Source organism: Nematolebias whitei, chromosome 6, assembly GCF_014905685.2.
Source record: "Nematolebias whitei isolate Nwh7 chromosome 6, NemWhi1, whole genome shotgun sequence".
NCBI classification, from domain to species: domain Eukaryota; kingdom Metazoa; phylum Chordata; class Actinopteri; order Cyprinodontiformes; family Rivulidae; genus Nematolebias; species Nematolebias whitei.
The window spans coordinates 38,708,735-38,729,169 of record NC_056503.1 but is presented as its reverse complement, the minus strand read 5'-3'; the positions used below and the strand labels follow the sequence as shown (position 1 = coordinate 38,729,169).

General features: G+C 38.2%; 2 protein-coding genes across 3 annotated transcripts in view; both read right to left on the bottom strand.

Annotated features, from left to right (window-relative positions):
• Positions 1 to 3,173, bottom strand: part of apbb1 (amyloid beta (A4) precursor protein-binding, family B, member 1 (Fe65)) — a 10,678-nt gene extending 7,505 nt beyond the window's left edge. For both annotated transcript variants that reach the window (XM_037677594.1, XM_037677595.1), the window contains exons 1-4: positions 2,994 to 3,173; positions 1,736 to 2,403; positions 1,141 to 1,346; positions 967 to 1,026 (exon numbers count right to left, since the gene is read on the bottom strand). In XM_037677594.1, coding sequence (XP_037533522.1) covers positions 967 to 1,026; positions 1,141 to 1,346; positions 1,736 to 2,378 — 909 coding nt within the window. In that variant the 5' untranslated portion in view covers positions 2,379 to 2,403; positions 2,994 to 3,173. The remainder of the gene's footprint in view (positions 1 to 966; positions 1,027 to 1,140; positions 1,347 to 1,735; positions 2,404 to 2,993) is intronic.
• A 1,052-nt stretch (positions 3,174 to 4,225) lies between these two features.
• ilk (integrin-linked kinase) lies at positions 4,226 to 20,211 on the bottom strand. Its single transcript, XM_037677592.1, has 13 exons — positions 20,117 to 20,211; positions 17,985 to 18,220; positions 11,997 to 12,162; positions 8,613 to 8,708; positions 8,429 to 8,525; positions 8,225 to 8,308; positions 7,900 to 7,985; positions 7,679 to 7,788; positions 7,357 to 7,484; positions 7,033 to 7,154; positions 6,800 to 6,899; positions 5,083 to 5,213; positions 4,226 to 4,940 (listed from the first exon to the last, which is right to left on the bottom strand). The coding sequence occupies exons 2-13, from the start codon at positions 18,071 to 18,073 to the stop codon at positions 4,791 to 4,793; spliced, it is 1,359 nt and encodes a 452-aa protein (XP_037533520.1). The 5' UTR covers positions 18,074 to 18,220; positions 20,117 to 20,211; the 3' UTR covers positions 4,226 to 4,790.
• Between the last annotated feature and the right edge of the window lie 224 nt (positions 20,212 to 20,435).

Genomic DNA, 20,435 nt, shown 5'->3' with positions numbered 1-20,435 from the left:
ATGGATGGATTATACAATACTCAAACCAGAGTTATGAGGAAAATTTAAAAATATTGACAAATATAGACTTTTTATTAATAACTTCCAGCTGTTTTAAATTAAAAAAGGTGATATCTGGAACTTTCTACAAATATCTGGCCCTAAAGAGAAATCTCAACAGTATGTGAATTTTTGATATCGCCGGCCACCAGGTGAGAATAATTATGCTGATCACTGCCGAGCAGGTGAGCGTGGTGAACAGACAGGCAGGAATCATGACATTCCCACTCTCTTATAAACACTTCATATGCTCTGAAACACTTTGGAGATGGTGATGAACATGATGACTATAAGATGAACACACAATATAAAAAATCTGATTTAAAAACATGCGATACAGTCAAGCTGCAATAAGTGAACTGCGATACAGCGAGGGACGACTGCATTACATTGGACCACCTTTGATTTTAATTACTGTGTACATGCAATTAGATAAGTTTATACAACATCCCAATATTAACTTTGTTCCCAGTATGTCATTTATCTTGTAACCTATTAATTACTTTATATCATATGATTTATGTTAAATATGCTATAATAATGCATTGCAGCGATGTCGAACATTCAACTCGCTCACACATCTCTGGTGAGTTTATTTTTTAAAGAAAAAGAAAGAACCATTTCTCCCAATCGTCATCATAAAAGAGCTAAAACAATTTCTGCTGGAGGGAACATTATACTATTTCCATAAAGAAGATCTTATCTTGTATGAATACTGTTCCTCAACTTACTAAAGCAATTTTTGCAGTAAGCAGAGCAGGAAGTAACAATTAATGAAGTTCTCATTTAAATTGGGTTTAGAATATTTTGGTCCAGTTATTAGAACGCCATCTAGTCAAAAACATTGACGAAAGATGTTCAGAGATATTTCAAACCAGTTTTGTTCCTTACAAAATGACAGCGGACTGTAAAAATGTCAGGGATTACCTTCCACAGCTCCCCTTCTTCAACACCTTCATCTGTGCTGCAAAGTTGAGCCCAAGTTTCCTAAAAAGAAGAAAATATAAGTATAGATTTGTATATACCAACAACAAAACAAATACTAGTAAATAAAAATTCACCCATTAGTGTCACCAGCCAAGCAAACAATTTGAGACTTACATCAGGTTCTTCACAGGGTGTAGTCTCCAGGGACATGGTGGAAGACATCATGGAGTCACCAACTTTACCCAGTGGAGAAGGGGGCTCCCACTGGGTGGTGCCTGTGGGAATATGCCAGTAATATGTGCCTGATGTATCTCGCACCCTCATCCATCCTGAAGGCAGGTCCGTGTCCGTCTCAAAAGCACTGGAGTCCCAAAATGACTCTGAAGGGCAAAAAGGAAAACTATCTTAGGACAACTGACATTGAATAAAGTTTTATATATGAACACACACACAAATAAGAATAAAGCATATAAAATAATATAAATATAAGCAAATGCATTCAGAATGAGATTAGTTGAAGTAACACGATGCAGATTCTGACAATCAAATTTAAATATATAGACTAAGTCACCACTGATTGCAATAAATTATTTATTAAACTAAAAAAAGTAATACGTTGTAAAAGCTAAATTTTGCTAAAATGTTGCAGCACTTGTGAACTTTTTAAAACCAAAATAATTATCTGAGCAATCTGTGGCATCAAACGTAAAACTACAGAAAATATAGCGATTAAATAGGTGGTTAATTAACTCCATGCAGTCCTTCGTACCTTTGTTGCCATTTGGAGAGCTGTCAGATGCGTTGTCATGAGACAGTGCAGGCCAGCTGGCCTCTTCATCACTTGGTGTCCCATTCATATTGGAGAAGAGAAGGCAAGGGTTTCTCCCCACAACACTCCCATCTCTTGGAGCCTCACCATTACTCCCATCTGCTGTTGTTGTTTCTCTACCAATGTCGCCTGAGGTCTCTTCATCCTCCTCAGGTTTATCATCTTTCTCTTTATCATCCTCTTCTCTCTCCTTATCTTTCTCCTCTGTTGACTCCACAGTGTCAATGAGTAAAGGCTCATTAAGGATGTTCTTGGACTCCTCCTGACTGAGACCAGGTTTCAACACTATTTTTGGAGACTTGGTCTGCTCCTCGTTTCCCTGTTGTTCTTCCTGAGTGATGTTCTGGTGAGGAAAGTCTTCCTTGTTACCATTCTGGTTGATATTACAGTTATGGTCCTGATCTTGTTGGTTCTCTGCTACTTTACGCAGCTGGTTCTGGCCTTCTTTGACCCACTTGGCATTACTGCCGATGGTCTCCTGGTCGCACCAGTGGCTGCCATCATTCAGCTTGTTCTTCAGCTCCTCATCTTGCTTTTGTTTATTCACAACGTATGCCACGTCTTCATCATCATGGCCACCCATGTTAACTTTTCTTACACCTTATTTCCTGGAAACAAAGAGAGAAAAGTTGTCAGCACTAGAAATATATATATCAAATAAATCAGCACGGTAGTAACTGCGTATTGACCATTAACCTTAAACGAAAGAGATACGTGATTACTATTACATTTACTATTATGACTGGATATAATTACTACATAGTGTATGGATTTATCTGGATGCTAGTTCAGTAGATTCTAAATGATAAATGTAACAATTGTTTAACATATCGGTTTTGAAAACAAAGTCTGTGTCTCGCTCACATTTGCTTCTATGAATTATCACTTCCGCTACGCTACTATGAAACGTACTTCAACATCACCTTTCATTCCCAACACGACCTTTTTTTTAAGATTATGGTCAGACCAGTCAGACGTATTGAATGCAATAATCAAGGGTATTTTCTAAAATAAGGTGATGCACATCAGATGCCATCGCCCGCAGCTGGATATAACGGGAACCATCCGCCATCATCACCGTCCTCTTAGCTAGGCTAATGTTAGCTTCTGAGCAAGCTAGCTAGCTCACGTTTACAAACGATTTTAAAATGTCTTTGGTTGACACTGGTTTACCAAAGTAGCTAGATTATAGACTTACCAAATCCACCAAACCCTCCTGCTGTCGAAATGTAACGAACTGGCGAATTAACTACATATTTCCATGCGTCGTGAAGGCTCGCTCGGTCTCTGGGTGTTTTCAATGGGCTCCGCCAGCGATGGACGACGCGCCTACGTCACGGATTAGCGTCAGACTGACGGAGCCCACGGCTGCATCAGGATCAGCAGATTACTTTTTCAGTTTTTGTTTTGGAAATACATCCGTTGTCAAGTTAGGGGGCGCAGTGAGGATACTCATCGTAGGCGTGTATGAGTTACCCAGGACTTTTCTGAATATTGGCAATTTAGACCTAGTTTATGCAGAGTACTTCAACACAGGGTTGGACATAAAATGTCATTTAAAAAGCCTTTCTTCTATTTTCTGGGAGGTATTTTACTGGAAACAACCTACTGGTTAACACAGAACCTGTGATTTATGATAGTCAGCAGTGACTTTAACCCTCCTGCTCCTGCTGCCATCAAGTCAATCAAGGTCAAACGCATTTGAAAATATCCTCATTTTAATCCAATTTCCACAACAAATGACGCATAGAAGTGTTGCATATTTTTAATATACTTTTGTATAAATACATACATTTTACTCATTCTTGATTTTGGCTTGAACTATATAATTCGGCACAAACAAGCAAGTGGGTAGAGGCACTGAAAGGATGCAGGTAAAATGTGCAACCCAAGGTGGCTGATATAAAATAAAATGTAATCCAAAGCAATAAAAACTAAAAACATTGTTTAAATAGCAGTTTAAGAATCATACACTCCACTCTATAATGTCCCAGTGGTGGCCACAGTTTAGCCGTAACATTAAAAACAGCCTCGTTTTAGATTGTAATGTGTCCCATTCCTGCCTGTGGGATGAACATAAGATAGTACATGTTGGAAAATGTTTCTTGTATTTCAAATGAAAATATTCAAATTAGGTTAAAAAAATACTTCACATGTTGATAGAGGCTGACTTTGTTCAAAGGTATAATGACAAAAAAATAGATTACATGAGTTGCATCAAACATAAGAATAAACACATTTGAGCAACGCAATTAATAATACAATTATAAAAACAAACTCGCAATGAATTTCAAAATGAATATTCTCAAACGATGGGAGGTTTTCATCCCAAAACAAATAAACAAGAGGTTTGGCAAGTGTTAAACTTTTTAAGGGTTATAAAATATATCAGGAAATATTGTTCAAGGCAAGCTGAACAACAGCCGCTCACATAAAATGCCATTAATCATCTTGTTTAAATACAATTTACTTTTGACATGCTTGCTCACTGCATGCCATTCTTTGTCAAAATAAAATATTAATCCTTTTCCACAAAATAGATGATTATTTTGTCTTTTTTTAACTTATAAGCCAATATTTTAAAAGGACCAGTTACCCAAAAAAGGAGCTTTTTAAAACAGTCTCATTCTGGACAAATAAAGCCTTAAAACCATTCAGGTGCAGCAGAGCATCCTGCTGACTTCCACAGGTTATTTATCAATTCACAACGATTGTACTCAAACCACATGATTATGGTTTAGAAGATGAACAGTCATGGCTAAGCTCCTGCAAAGACAATATCAAAAGAGGACTGTAATACAAACTAGATCATGCTTAATAATAAAAAAATACAAACAAAATAAATTCAGTTGAACTCATCTCAAGCAGAAGTTGCAGTGTCTGTGAATGAAGCGATAAGGCAATACTGGTAAGCACCACACCGTCATATCGAGTTGCATCTGGGGTCAAATATCCGTGTTTGTAATCAGTTCAATGAAAGAGCAGTGAGCAATTTTCACTTGTCCTGCATCTTTTCCAAAATAGGAACAATCATGTCAAACTTGGGCCTCTTAGCTGGGTCTTCGTTCATGCAGATCTTCATGAGCTTGCAAATGTGTGGTGAGATGCCAGGGGGGATCGTGGGCCTCAAACCTTCCAAGGAAACCTATAATAAAAAATACAAGATAAAGAGTTACACCAACAGTTCAGGAGCAGAAAGTTAGAGGTAAAGAAATGGACATTTATGAAGTCATATTTATCTGCTCGGGTAAATTAAATCTTTAAATTCAAGCTTTAGTGTTTCTGACCTTCATGCCAATTTCCATGTTGGACAGATCAGCAAACGGGACTTCTCTGGTCACCAACTCCCACAGCAAGATGGCAAAGCTCCACATGTCAGCTGACCTTCGATTGATGTCTTCGGGCTTCTTCTGCAGCGCTGAGAACCACAAAGAAAACCAAGAAAAGGTTACACAGTGAGAGCACACACTACACAACATGCACTCTGCAGCTCTATTTTCTGCTCAACGACATGTCAAATTTATTTATAAAGCACATTTAAAACAGCAGCTGTTACCAAAGTGCTTATACGTCTACATCGATCAATTCAGCTGAATGTTCCGACAACCTTTACATGTTCAGTATATATATATATAATATCACAAAGCATAAAATTACAACTTGCACAGGTTTCACATCACAAACAGCTGGTTACAGACAAAAGGATTTAGTAAAAATAGAAAAATTATTGTGAAATGCCTATAAACCAAATTGTTTAAGTAAAAACTCTTTAGTGCAAGAATACATTTATTGTATATAAATAAAACTTCAATTTATCTTGCCATATAGATCACCATTATGTCATTTTTTTAGCTTAATTTCCCCTGCCATAGTAAAGTTGGTGATCAATACATTGTACTAATACACTTTAATTTAATATTTTAAAGTAATAATGGGTATTCTTTAAATATATAATAAATAATACGAATACGTGTATATAAAATGTACTTGTATATACATTTAAGAATAGAATTCAAAATCTTACTTATAACATACAAAGCCCTCAACAACCTAGCTCCATCTTATATTACAGATCTTATTGGTCCATATTTTCCTAACAGAGCACTTCGCTCTCAGACTGCAGACTTACTCGTGGTTTCTAGAGTTTCCAAAAGCAGAATGGGAGGAAGATCTTTCAGTTATCAGGCTCCTCTCTTGTGGAACCAACTTCCAGTTTCTGTCCATAAGACTGACACATTGTCCAGTTTTATTTATATATTAATGTTTCTGTTCAGTGCCCTGAGTTGACTTCTGTTGTGAATTGGCGCTATATAGATAAACTGAACTAAATTTAATTGAATTTAATTAAACTGAATATATTTTGTCAATTTGCCTTTAAGAGAACATGCGGATGGACAAGAAATGTGGTGAGACTGGAGATAATGTGCAGTAAACTTTAGGCTGCCCACCACAGTAAGACTAAAAGAACATAAAGCTCTGAGTCTTGACTACTCAGCTGTTTGGTAGCTCGGTGTAAATATACGTTACATTCTGGATAAAAATGCACTACAAGTATTAGTTACACCACGTTTTTTTTCCCTCCATTACCATCACATGACGCACCTGTAACAAATATCTCCCATTAAAACTTATCTATGCAGCATAAATAGAAACAGTGCTCTCCATTTCATGGTTCACTAACCAACTAAACATACACTGCATGGGTGTTGTTTCCATGGTAACTGAAAAAGACATATCTGCAGTGCCCTGTATATGCAAAACCATCTTTTTCATGAGTTTGCTGTAGTTTACACCAGTACTACAAACATTACCTGGCTATTGACATGTCCTGTAATCAGTTTATATTTCTAACCTACTTGGATTTCACCGTATCTCTTTGGGAAATCAGTTTTAAATTACATTTGGCTCTGAGACAGTATACGGTTTCCTGCATCCATCATCCTCCATTGGTCTTGTGTGGCTTCAGCTGTCACTTTAGATTTGTGCTGTATGAGCGATGCCTACCCTCAGGAGCTACCCATGCCGGCGAGTACATCCTGCCTGGACACTGGAAGGAGAACTTGACGTCTGCCATGCTGATCCTTGCTGTCATATCTTCATCTATCTGTACAAACAAGACAATGGACTGAAATGTTACTTTCAACGATTTTAAAGCAAGGTTCTTTCATATGACTCCAAAAAAAACACACAGGTTTATGATCATGGAAGCTTTATTGAAGGCAGATAATTTTTCTTACCATAATACTTTTACTGTTGAGATAATGGCGAGGGATCATGGGTTCAAGTGTGTGTAGGAAGGCCATTCCAGAAGCAATGTTCAAGGCAAACTTGACTGCTTGAGTCTGATCGACTACAAAGGCTGACAGCAGGATGAGAAACAAGCAATAAAAGCTTCAGGTCAGTCTGTCTTTAATCACAACACGACGACGGTGAAACTGCTGCTGTAGTAAAAGTGATGGCAACATAATGACAAACATTTAAGTGCAACTACTCACAAATTCCCACAAATCACCTAAGCTGCTGATAGGTGTGGAATTTGTGACCATAATGGAAATACTCACTAGTGCCTTCATGCAGCACATTGTAGAGGGAGCCATAAGGCATCCAGTGGGTGATGATGATGGGGTGAGGGGCAGGAGGAGACTGACATGCTCCCAACATGGGTAGAACATTTGGATGGGAAAATATCCTGGGATGAAGCCAAAAAGGAAAGAACAAGGGGAACAGATAGACAGACACAAGAGGCACAGACAATTTGACAAACAAATCTTGTGTATGCAAATCACTCGCTAAACAAATAAAGTTTGATTCAATGCAAACAGACACATGAGTGAACACGAGTAAAAAGAAAAATTGTGTAAACAGTTGCGGTTTCATATTAACCTGAGTTTGGGATACTCCTCATTAAAGTCTCTGCTCTTCCGTGTGGTCCAATCTCGAATTTTTAGGACCTTAACAACAATTTCATTTCCTTGCCAACGCCCTTGCCACAGCTACACAAAATGAAGACAAATGTGGAGAAACTGAGCAGAACAGTCTGGAGCTTTAATTCATCATGAGTAAACGTGCACAGAACTAAAAGCATGGTTAATTAAGAAAAGTACCTCTCCAGACTGGTTTTCGTTTATTTTTGCAAGGAGAGAAAGCTGTTTGTAGTCAATGCCTGCATGTTTGTTCAAAGTGCCATTGCCTGAAAACAAAACAAGAAAAATAAAGATATAAATTATTCAAACAAGAATATCATTTATCTCATAACTGGACCAATACTAATGAGGAAAAATATAAAAGGAATGAATTGTTTAAAAAGCCACATTGACATTATTTAGGAGGCAAGTCCAGAACATTTTTCTCTCAGTGCATCACTTTGACCAAACCAACGGATTGAAACTGGTCAGCGAATAAAATGGATGACGTGTACTTGGGACTTACGTGGTCGAGTTCGGGTGGTGCCTTTCCAGAATGTGTCCTTGAAGGGAATTTTAGTTAGGTTCTGTCCCAATTTCTCAGCATTTTCTGTGTGTTACAAAAGTGAGAACATCAATTCAAAGCAATAAACCTGAACAAGTTACATTTCATACTGAGATACATTTAAAAAGAGGGTAAATAATTAGATTGCACAGGCGGATGAGATACCTTTCAGGAGGTCACGCAGATGAGGTTTGGCTTTATCCAAAGGAATTTCGCCAAATTTGTTACAGATGCTCACCTGAGCCCCACTACTAACAAGATCCTGCGCAAAAAAAAAAAAAATTATTTTAAGCAATTCTTTAAAATAAAAAGTTAGTTCGACATTTTGACCACTAGGGGGTGCACAAACCTCAGCGACTTGGTCATGGCCCCAGAAGCAGGCATAATGCAGTGGTGTGTTCCCATGTTCATTGGCTGAGTTGGTATCTGCTTTGCACTGGATCAGCTAAAAGAGAGAGAAACAAACCATTACACGAAAGAAAGACTGGTCAGATTTTGTTTGGCCTGTATACAAAGATAGATCTTAATGTTACCAAGAAAAACAAACACATGGTTTTCTTGCCTGGGACACATACCAGAGGTATTAAGACATGCCTAATTTTAAAACTTAAAGCTGCTACTCTAAAAGCAAGACACCTTAAAATAAGTATTTTGACAAACTGAATTATTTCCTAAACAAGTCACTTGGCGTTTCACTTTTATAAAACCCACCAAATGTGATTTACCAAATATTTACAAAATGAAGTAAAGTGCTACATTAAAGTCAAAGATGCATAAAATTCTGAATGTTCAGCTTCATCACTAAAAACCATCCTGTCCCGTGTCTACACTTTGAGCTTTTATAAACAACTTAAATTTCATATGCACCAATAAAAGCTTGTGACATAAACATGCTGCTACAGACTATGCAACACCTATTTTTAAAATAAATACTGCATTTTCCGCCGTACACGTCACACTGCCCTATAAGTTGCATCAGTCCAAATACATCTAATAAAGTGGAAAAATCCATAAATACGTTGCTTCACCATATAAGTCGCATCTATTATGCACCACCGCTGACGTGTCGAGTTTGTTACGCATCACCGCTGACAATCCGGAAAGGTGGGCTGGTGTTGTGCCAAAAATGGATTGGCTGCCAAATGGCGGTTGCAGGAGCATGCACGGGGAGGACTTTAACAAGAATTGAACAAGATTAACACGTAAAAACAATTATTTGTTTGCTCAAAGTTACAGTTAAAGGGTATCTCAGTCTAATTTTACCTTAATAAATGCACCTTGATGGTCAAATCAGCTGTATTTCAAAAGCCGATACGCGCAAGTAGGAGCGTGCACGGGAGGACTCGTTAAATTTCAAAGAAATGCACAGCAAGAGAAGCACCTAAAACAATTATTTATTTGCTCGAAATTATTGCAAAGGTGTGTCTCAGTCTAACATTTTCTTAATAAACGCACTTCAATGGTCAAATCAGCTGCATTTCACAGGCGGTGCAGCAAAATGAAGCTGATTTGACGGTTGCTCCAGGCGAGCTGGACGATGGTAGGATGTATGGCAAGTCAATTGTGTCATTAATAGCCACTTTTAACCATTACATGACGCAAAGGCATGCCATATTACTCGAGTGTCATCTAGCGGCTGAAAATGGTAGTGTTCAATATTTTCAGTCAGAATGAATGAAAATGGTCATGTGTCACAAATCGGTTTATAAATATGGGGGGAAAAAATCCATAAATAAGTGGCTTCAGCATATAAATCGCAGGGCATGCAAATTATGCAAAAAACGTGACTTATAGGCTGAAAAATACAGTATATATTTACAGAATAATTTCATTTAAATAAAAAATTTGTAAGCCAAATCTGGGACCGGATGCCAATTAACATGCGTTCGTTTCCTACAACAGAAGCAATATTACCATATTTTTCACTGTACAAGTCGCAGTTTTTGCATAATTTACATGCCCTGCGACTTATAGGCCGAAGCGACATATTTATGGATTTTTTCCCCCCATATTTATAAACAAATTTTTGGCTGAGATGACAGTTTTCATTCATTCTGACTGAAAAAACAAAAATTGAGCAGTACCACTTTCAGCCATTTGATGGAAGCAGAATAGTAAGTTATATGGCATGCTATTGTATCATGTAATAGGTAAATGTGGCTATAATGACGCATTCAAAATGTTCAAGACAAAAACAACTGGACTTTATTTATTATACTTTATACTTGGTTTTTTTTTCTTGAACTTTTTTGAATTTACCATGTCTTGGATGACTGAGAATCTTCACTAGCTATTAATGACTTAATTGGCTTGCCATACTCTCCCCACCTTCATTCTGCTTGTTGCTTGGAACCGTCAAACCAGCTGCACCGCCCCAGCGAAATACAGCTGATTTGACCCTCAAAGTGCATTTATTAAGCAAATGTTAGACTGAGACACACCTTTGCTATAATTTCGAGCAAACCAATAATTGTTTTTAAGTGTTAAACTTGTTCAAATCCTCCCGTGCATGCTCCCGCAGCCGCCATTTGGCAGCCCATCGGTTTTTGCACAACACCGGTCCACATTTCCGGGTTGTCAGCGGAGACGCATAATAGATGCGACGTATACGGCGAAGTGACATATTTATGGATTTTTTTCCACTTTATTAGACAAATATGGACTGATGTGACTTATCGGGCGGAGCAACGTTTACGGCAGTAAATATGGTAACTGACAATAGGTCAACAATGGTGACGCCTGCAGGAGAACTGTTTGGGATCAAAAAGTCTGAAGGTTTTTGATGTGTTCAGATTTGTTGAGCAAAGTATGCAGATAAGCTTTGTTTAGTGTAACCTACATTTCAGAATTGCACATCAACATATCAGGAAAACTACAGGAATTGAACTTCACCTTATAGCATAGTTCAGGATACCCTCTTAATGTTGGATTTCAAACAAGTAGCTTTAAAACACTGTCAATTTGATCCGAGTCCTTTTGTCTCAATTGTCAGTCAACGCCTAAAGCAGCTTGTGGAAGAGCACCTTTCCACACACTCACAAGCTTTGACAGCACATTGAATTTGTAGTTAGAATTGTTGCTTCACAACAGAAAGGTCCTGGGTTCAAATCCCTTGTTGGACTTGTTATTTTCTGTGTGGAGTTTTAATGTTCTCCTCGTGTTTGTGAGAGTTTGTTCTAGGTACTCCAGTTTCTTCTCCCAGTTCAAAATCACACATCTTCAGGTTACCTTCAAGCCCAGGCTTCCTTTAAAAAAAGATCTGTGATCTCAGTGTGACTTGCCTGGATAAATAAACATAATAAATGTAGCCTCACCAAGAACAGTATTAGGCAAGTTTTGGACTCATATTTTTGCTGCTTCAGCTGTACCACAAGAACAAACAATGTCTTTTTATTCAACGTTGCAATTCAGATGACATCATTTAAGATTTCACAACAGCTTGAGGTTAAGACATAAACTTGCTGAGACACTCCATCATTTCCCAACTGTGTTTAAGAGACAGTCTCACAAATCTGCCACAGGCTTCCACTGACTTTATGTCTTATTCAGCATGGGACAGAGCAAACATGACAGCTTTAATGGAATGCTACCAATATGGATTTGAATCCCAGTGGAATGCAAAAGATGTCCGTTATGTTGTGTTTTTATAACAGTTCCAAACACAACTACTTCATTGTGGACAGGACATAAACCTGGAAGAAACTGTCCAGAGTCTTTGTTCTTTGAGCTTTACCTTTGCCACAATGTCACGATGTCCATGGCTGGCAGCCAAGTGCAGAGGAGTGTCGTCTCCCCGGTTCATGACGTTAATGCGTGCTCCTCTCATGATGAGCATGTCCACCACACTGGAGCGCCCCTCCCTACACGCCCAGTGGAGGGGGCTGAAGCCATGGTCATCTCTGCAATGACAGAAGAGCAGACACAACTTATTATCCACCCTCAAACATATTTTACACAACAATGCTAAACTCTACAAACCATTTTAACAAAAGCTTTGTGATTAAACCATTACAGCAAAATAGCTTTTCAAAGTACATTTTAAAAAGTTTTTCAGTATTTTGTCATTGTCTTCCTCTTTAAAAAAAAAAAAAAAGGCAGAAGCTTGGAACAAACCAAGAGACTGCTGCCGACACATACTCCAGCTGCCAACTTAGTTTGTCTTTCTTTATTTTTCTGTTCTAGTGGTCACGTCGTCCTTTCAAATGAAGTTTTCTCCCACTGCAGACTTTTCCATTCCCTCATCCTCTCCCTTCCAATAGGAAAAACTGCACTAAACTGATTATACACAGCAATCAGAAGTGCTTCTACTGCATGTGAGCGTCCATGTTAGCACCACAACACAGCACAATGCTCTTATTTATAGATTTATTCCTGAACATTTCAGTAGGCAGACGGCATAATAAAAAAATCTGAGAACTGAGGATGTATTATGAATCTGCAAGAATTGTAACTCCCCCCCCGCCCCAAACATCAGTTCGCTAAATTGAATTCACACTTCCTGCAGAGCTTAGTTCAAAACTGGATCAAGAGCCCCAAAGAGACCCTCAGTCCCACAACAAACATCCGCCTGTGTGACCCACTGCAATCACACCAGATCTACTCAGAGGCAACTTCCTCCCAGAGCAAAAGGCCAAATCCAAACGGCCAATTAGTCTTTACTAAAAAGAAACACTCCCTGCTGAATGACTTCTAGGATTCTTATTCGCTCTCGGACCCCTACACTAGACTGTTTGGGGCCATCAATACTTGTACAAAAGATGACTGATTACTGTCATTCCCTTTACACTGATGTGTAAATTCAATAAGGGAATTTCTTCAACTAGGAAACTTGAAAATGTTTTTTTCTTTCGTTGTGCAGTATATTTTATTTTTCCAGTTTCACATTGCACACTAATTCACTTTTTGGAGCAGAACTTTTAAGAATTTAAAATAATAATCAATTGTTAAAAAAAAAAAAAAGCAAACATGAAACTGTCGAAATGTTTTAGTGGTTTTGTCTCACTGTACTCTGGTTTCTTTATGTATTTATACTGCAAAGCTCTTTATATAGGATGGATTCACCATTAAAGCTGACTTCATCTGCCAAACCCAGAGGCATTTGAGTGTCAGGGTTTTTCTTTTTTTTCCTCCCCCAAACGGACTGCGGTAATTTATTTCAGGAACTTCCACCTGCTAGCAGAGCTCAGCATGGCAGACTAAAGAGCCAGAGGAGGAAACCCTGTCTGCACCAACATCCCTGCCAAGTCATGTGAAAAGCCCCACCTAGTCATTTTTTTAAATAATATAAAATAAAACATTTAACACAACGCGTTTTGTTTTTGTGCATCATAGAAAGATCACAAGCTAAAAACACAACAAACATGAATTTACAGAGATGCTTGAAAGTGATTTTCACACAAGTCCTAAAAGTAGATAAAGAGAACCCCGTGAGACAAAAATATTATACTCGGTCATTTATTTATTGAGGAGAATGATCCAAATGTATGTGAACCTTTGCTTTCAGTATCTGGTGTGACCCCCTGTGCAGCAATAACTGCATCTAAACATGTCTGTTAACGGTTGATCAGTCCTGCTCACCGGCTTGGAGGAATTTGAGCCCATTCCTCGGTTCAGAACACCTTCAACTCTGGATGTTGGTAGTTTCCTCACATTAACTGCTGCTTCAGGTCCTTCCACAACATGTGGATTGGATTAACGTCAGGAACTGACTTGGCCATTCCAAAACATGAACTTTATTCTTCTTGAACCATTCTTTGGTAGAACCACCTTAAGAGTCATCGTCTTGCTACATGACCCACCTTCTCTTGAGATTCAGTTCATGAACAGATGTGACATTTTCCTTTAGAATTGTCTGATCTAATCCAGAATTTATTGTTCCATCGATGATGACAAGCTGTCCTGGCCCCTGTGCAGCAAAACAGGCCCAAACCATGATACTACCACCACCATGTTTCACAGATGGGACATGGTTCTTATGCAGGAATGCAGGAGTTTTCCATTCTCCAAACATAACACATTTAAACCAAAAAGATCTGTTTTGGTCTCATCCGTCCACAAAACATTCTTCCAACATTCTTCTGGCTTGTCCACATGATCTTTGGCAAACTGCAGACAAGCAGAAAAGTTCTTTATGGAGAGCAGTGGCTTCCTCCTTGCAGCCCTGCCGTGCACACCATAGTTGTTCAGTGTTCTCCTGATGGTGGACTCATGAACATGAACATTAGTCAATGTGAGAGAGACCTTCAGCTGCTTAGAAGTTACTCTGGGGTCCTTTGTGACCTCATCCACTATTCCACACCTTTCTCTTGGAGTGATCTCTGTTGGTCCACCACTCCAATGATCTCCACTTGGGGAGGGTAACAATGGTCTTGAGTTTCCTCCATTTGTACACAATCTGTGACTGTGGATTGGTGGAGTCCAAACTCTTTAGAGATGGTTTTGTAAACTTTTCCAGCCTGATGAGCATCAACAACTCTTTCTTGAGCTCCTCAGAAATCTCCTTTGTTCCTTCCATGATCCACTTCCACAAACATGTGAAGAGCAGACATTGATAGATCCTGTTCTTTAAATCAAACAGGGTGTTCACTCACACCTGATCATCATCCCATTGATCGAAAACACCTGACTCTAATTTTACCTTCAAATTAACTGATAATCCTAGAGGTTCACATACTTCTGCCACTCACAAATATGTAATATTGGATCATTTCTCCTACTAACTCTAGTTAAGACTCTGACAGAAGCATTTAGGATCAACTGAAGATGTAAAGTAGTATTTGGACACCCAGATAAACCATTGCAATAATCCAGTCTAGACATGACAAATGCATGAACCAGTTCTTCTGCATCATTTTTAGATAAGATGTTTCTAATTTAAGTGATATTACACAGGTGGAAGAAGGCGGTTCTAGTAACATTTTTAACATGGGGGATCAAAGACATGTCCTGATCAAAAATAACACCAAGATTTTTAACATTAGAATTGGAGGCCATATTAAAACCATCCATAATATTTTTGTCTCATTTGGTTAACTGGGTTCTCTGTATGTATTTTCAGAACTTGTGTGAAAATCTGATGATGTTTTAGGTCATATTTATACAGAAATATAGAAAATTTTGAAGTGTTCACAAACTTTCAAGCAGCACTGTTGTAGATTGTTTAAAGATAGGTCATTACAGGTCTCTCTTGTAAATGAGTCCTCGTGACTCAATGAGACTAACCTGTATGAATAAAAGGTTGAATGAAAAAGAAAAAAGAAGACATCAGAGTATCCCATGAGAAATACTGAAGAGGACAGAAGTGTGTCATTTTCATTTGTTGGACAACTGCTTCACAAATATGACCCAAAACCAGTTGAGCATTGCTATTAAAATATAAAAATTAATAGATGTTGATCGAGCTATTGTTTGCTCATATTTGCAGAAGTAGGCCTGCTGACATTAATTCATTTCTTCCCAAGAGTTGTTCTTCTTGTGTCGGGATGTCATTTCTGTCCTCTAGAGACCAACGAGGTAAATACTCTGTTAGCTACAGTCCTGGTGACCGTGTCTATTGCAACACCAACATGCTACGAGCTGATATGCCTTTCAGAACTTCTCACATGCTTGAATTTTCTGTCTCTCTGGGTGCAATGTCATGCCATACCAATCTTTTCGGGTGTGTTTGGAAGTTTTGAGAAGCAAAGGTATGTGGCCTTCATAGACTGAGGGAGGGGAAAAAAAGCAAACATCTGTCACTTTCATTTTACATTAAACAGATTTTATTGAACTCATTTGGATGTAACTGATTTTTTTAAATACAAAGAGAAGAGTGGAATAATATTAAGAAAATATATTGAAGCTGCAGAAAGAAAAGCTTTGCAGAGAGTAGTGAAGGCTGCACAGAAGTCTGTTGGAGTGAGCCTCCCCACCATCATAGACATTTACATCTCTAGATGCAGGAAGAGGGCCACCTGCATCATGAAGGACCCCACTCACCCAGCACAGACACTTTTCACCCCGCTCCCCTCAGGAAGGAGGTTAAGGAGAATTATGTGTAGAACCACTAGACTGAGGAACAGCTTCTACCCTGAGGCTGACTCATGAATCTCTAACCAGAATAATCAGTGTGAAAAATCACATCATGTTGCTGCTGATCTGTTCCATGTTGCTGCTGATCTGTTTTATGTTGCTGTGTTGATGCATGCTCATCTGCTTACACAGAGTCATGTTCGTGCTGCCGTTTGGTTTATTGTTTTTTAGTGCCTGGCGTATTTTTAGTTCATGTTTTTCTTAGTTCATACCTTAGATCTTATGACTGTTTTTCTTTTACATTTTATTATTGGATGCAACTGGGACCCTGTGCACAATTTTGTTCCACCACATGTGGTGCAAATGACAAATAAAGAAACTCTGACTCTGAAGATTATGTCTGAAATTTTGCTTATACACTCTGAAACTTTGAGGAAGCTCTTACAGGAGATGATTGGAGCTATTTTAGACCTCTGGGGGGCAAACACCGGAAACATATTGGAGAGAGGAAAGTGATGTGTGCCGCTATGACCTAACTATGCATTCCTCTCTTAAAAAGTTCAGTATTTAGCTTCTCTCCCTCTGTGTGTGTGTCTCTCTCTGACGAACACACACACACACAGTTTCTTCAAGTCCAGCCCACTACAATGATCTACCCGCCCCCCCTCAGTTTTAGTAGGTGGTACATCTTTCCCTTGAGGCTCTTGTTTTACTCCTTGTAAGGAGATTCAACATTCCACAAGTACTCTTTGTCTGGGAGTTACATTAGAGTAAACACACTGTCATTGAACAGCACAGAAAATGTTTCACTGATTAGCTAGGCCAGAGTTTAGTGGGACTACTGAAACATAGACAAGAAAGGGAAGAAATCTTCTGTAGAGAAAATAAGAGCACAACACCACAGTAACTGTTTCCCAAACTAGAAGAGAGACGTCAGCCGGAAGAGAGAGCTTGACGTGTAATCAGCTAATGGAGAGGCATGTCCACACCGGCTCGATTTAATCACACAACGATCTTAAAGAAGGAGTCAAAGTATAACAAGAAGCAGGATAAATAAATCTAAACTTTTGCACAAATTGTTACGAACCGTTAGGCAAAATCAATGGGGGTACACTTTCAACGAAAAATTTAGATTGTTGGAGAATAAACAAAAAAATAGCTGCTAAAAACAAGTTTTGTTCACTAAATGGGAACAAAATGACCTATGCAGGGTTTTCACCACCCAAATTTATTTTCTACACGATTAACACGTACAGTAAGCACGCCAAGCATCACCACATACATCCTGTTCAAAATTGTGCTTCTGAATTTTTCCACTGCTGTTTGGGCCAGTGCCCACAAGAAAATGAGTTCAGTTTCAGGCCACAATTTCTCTGGGGACTAAAGAGGTGGACTCTGAGCCATCATTAGGGACTGAGTTTAAGAATGCAAGACGCCGCAAACTTCTTTGAGATTATGATCTAAATTATCTGGCATCATAGAATCACGTTGTGACAAGTCTACTGAGCAAAAACTCCTTTTACAATTGCTTAATGAAGCTATGCAGAAACATAAATATTAAAACACGCATCAAAACTGTAGTCCGTCCTAAATTAGAATGATAGTTTAATGATAGCAATATCTTGAAATTTAATTTTTACCTTCAGTGCCCAGAAACAGATGCAATTTTAAATTCAGAATACTATCAGCAGTCTTTTGCCAGCAAACTCACCCCTGATTCAGGTCATTCTCTGTGTTGTCCAACCACAAACGAACTGCCACGGCGTTGCCTTCCCGGCACTGTGTGAAGATATCATCCATCTCGGGTGTTGGTGTATTCTTCTTTTCTCAAGGTGCACCAGTGAGAACAGACGTAGAACTAAACTGAGACTAAGTTCAGGTGATTTCCAGCCAGCATTAGTCCCTCATCTGGGACACAACTGGATCTGCTCTGAGGCACTTGCAACACTGGAAAAATATGGAAAATTTTTGTGTTAAAACTTATTTCAGTTTAGTCATTCTTCCCTTTTTTTATTGTATAAAATGTTAACAACACATGGAGTGCTTAGTGATCCTTTGCAATCATACACAGTGGCTTTTGTGTACTTTTTGTACAACTTCCAGTCGAAAGTGGCAGAGACTTGGAACCTAACTTAAGTATGCAAACATTGTGGACAAGCTAAATATGACAAAATATGCAACAAGCAATGAAGTTTAATTTGACTAATGGAGATCTTCTGCAGACCTCCTGTAACGTGTTTCACAACCACAATGGGGTTTTGTGGGTTGTAAACAAACCGGGGAACCACTAGTTTTGGCACTGTGATGAATTTTGATGGTCATGAGGCAATAGACAGAAGTTGGACACTTCATAAATCTGAACATGTCCAAAATGATTCACGCCGGATAGAGGTAAAATAGTCTTTAGATGTTCTTTAAAACAGCAGCTTAACAAAAAAAGTAGGAATAGAGCAGGCTGTAGGAAAAACTTTATATTTTCAGTCTAAACTTGGCTGTAAATAGTTGATTTCACACCTTATCAGATCTTACCTGTCAGATCACACTTTTCAACGAACATTAAAAAATACAAACAAATCTACACAGAAGTTATAAACCATCTCTAATTTCTTTACACTTTGATTCAAAACAACAATATCTTGTTGTCCTGATGCATACTCAATAATCCAGGTAAGTCAGGTCCTATGACAGAAGAATCCATCCAGAGGGACCGGACTTAAACTTGTTAGATAATTTCTTATATTTTAAAGCGGTCCTGATTATTTTACTGCCAGATTCTTTTTTAAATATCACAAAAAAGTCTGAATTGTATAGCCTTTATACACAGTAGGTGAACAATATCTAAAAGACATGTCTTTAAGAATTAGAAAGAAAAATATATACTGTAGTAAGTAACTAAACATCTTCCTCCACTTGATTATTGACTGTAGCCCATAGATTTTTCGGAATCAAATTGTTTTGCCATTTTAATATTTTAATGGTGTAATTTTTGGTCTTTTTTTAAATAAATTCAATTACACAGATAGATGCAGTGTTTCTTTTGGAAAGGCTGTTAATAACGAAGTCTCAAAAGATCACATATAAAACTGATTATTTACCAAATGTTTGTTGACACTACAATGGTTCATCCCTTAAGTTTAATTAGTTAAGAAATTCAAATAAAAAACTACAAATCACCTAAAAATATCAAATATTTGACTGGAAATGAAAGAGGGTAAAAAAAAAAAAAAGAAAAAAAAAAAAAAACGTTTTAAGTCCTTCCGAAAGTCTCAAAAACATTACCCCAAACCACTATGACCATTGCATTAGTTTGGCTCTTAACTTATAGGGTGTGTGTGCATAAATATAGATATCAGAGGTGATTCAAAACTTTTGCACAATCTTGAAGATATTAAGATTATAAAGGTAAGACACGCGCATCACTACTCTAAGGTCATACAAATAAGAGACAGTATAAAAAGGATTTTATAATGTGAGTCTGTGATTTAGTGAGTTAACATAAACTGTCACCGTTAACTACAGTTAGCAGCCGCTCTGCTATCCAGCTAACACAGTGGAAAAGCTAAAGCTTAGCTACTATTTACAATATGAAGGCCACAACTGAGTACGTTCATTACGTTAGATAAAACAGAAAACCCACACCTAGTTACAGGGCTCTGCTTAAACGTACCCAGCAATGTCCAGTAAACAAAAAAGAGGCGTTAGCGGATCTCTGCTAACAAGCTAACTAACTGATTGACGCTGAGAGCTGCTTGTCTAAGACGCCCTCTGTTAATTTCAAATACACTATTTTAAAGTTACAGTAGTTGTAACTAATAATGTTCGTTTCCATGAGAATAAACCTACCTGATATTGTCCACCCTTTGTGTTGTAATATAGTCAGAGAAGTTAAAGCTACACAGTCCGCGGATAGCTCCAGCATCAGAGTGGGGCAGATCCACACCCTCAACGACCCAGGGACGTGCGGACGTTCACTTGACTGAGAGCGAGAGCGCCGCCCTCTATAGGCGACAGCGAGAACTGCAACAAGTTCAAATATTCACTACCTCAGGGCGTGTTTTTATAGAACTCCAAAATTGACCATTTTTAAAGGAAAATTATTATTATTTATCATAATAATGAGCTTACATACTTATTTTCATAATGCTTTATTTATTTATTTAAC

Coding starts and splice junctions, on each gene's coding strand:
- ilk (XM_037677592.1), bottom strand. CDS start 18,073: ATGGATGATATCTTCACACAGTGCCGGGAAGGCAACGCCGTGGCAGTT. Junction 8,309..8,428: donor TCTGCGTGACCTCCTGAAAG/GTATCTCATCCG, acceptor TGTAACACACAG/AAAATGCTGAGAAATTGGGA. Junction 5,214..6,799: donor GGCATGGGTAGCTCCTGAGG/GTAGGCATCGCT, acceptor TGTGGTTCTCAG/CGCTGCAGAAGAAGCCCGAA.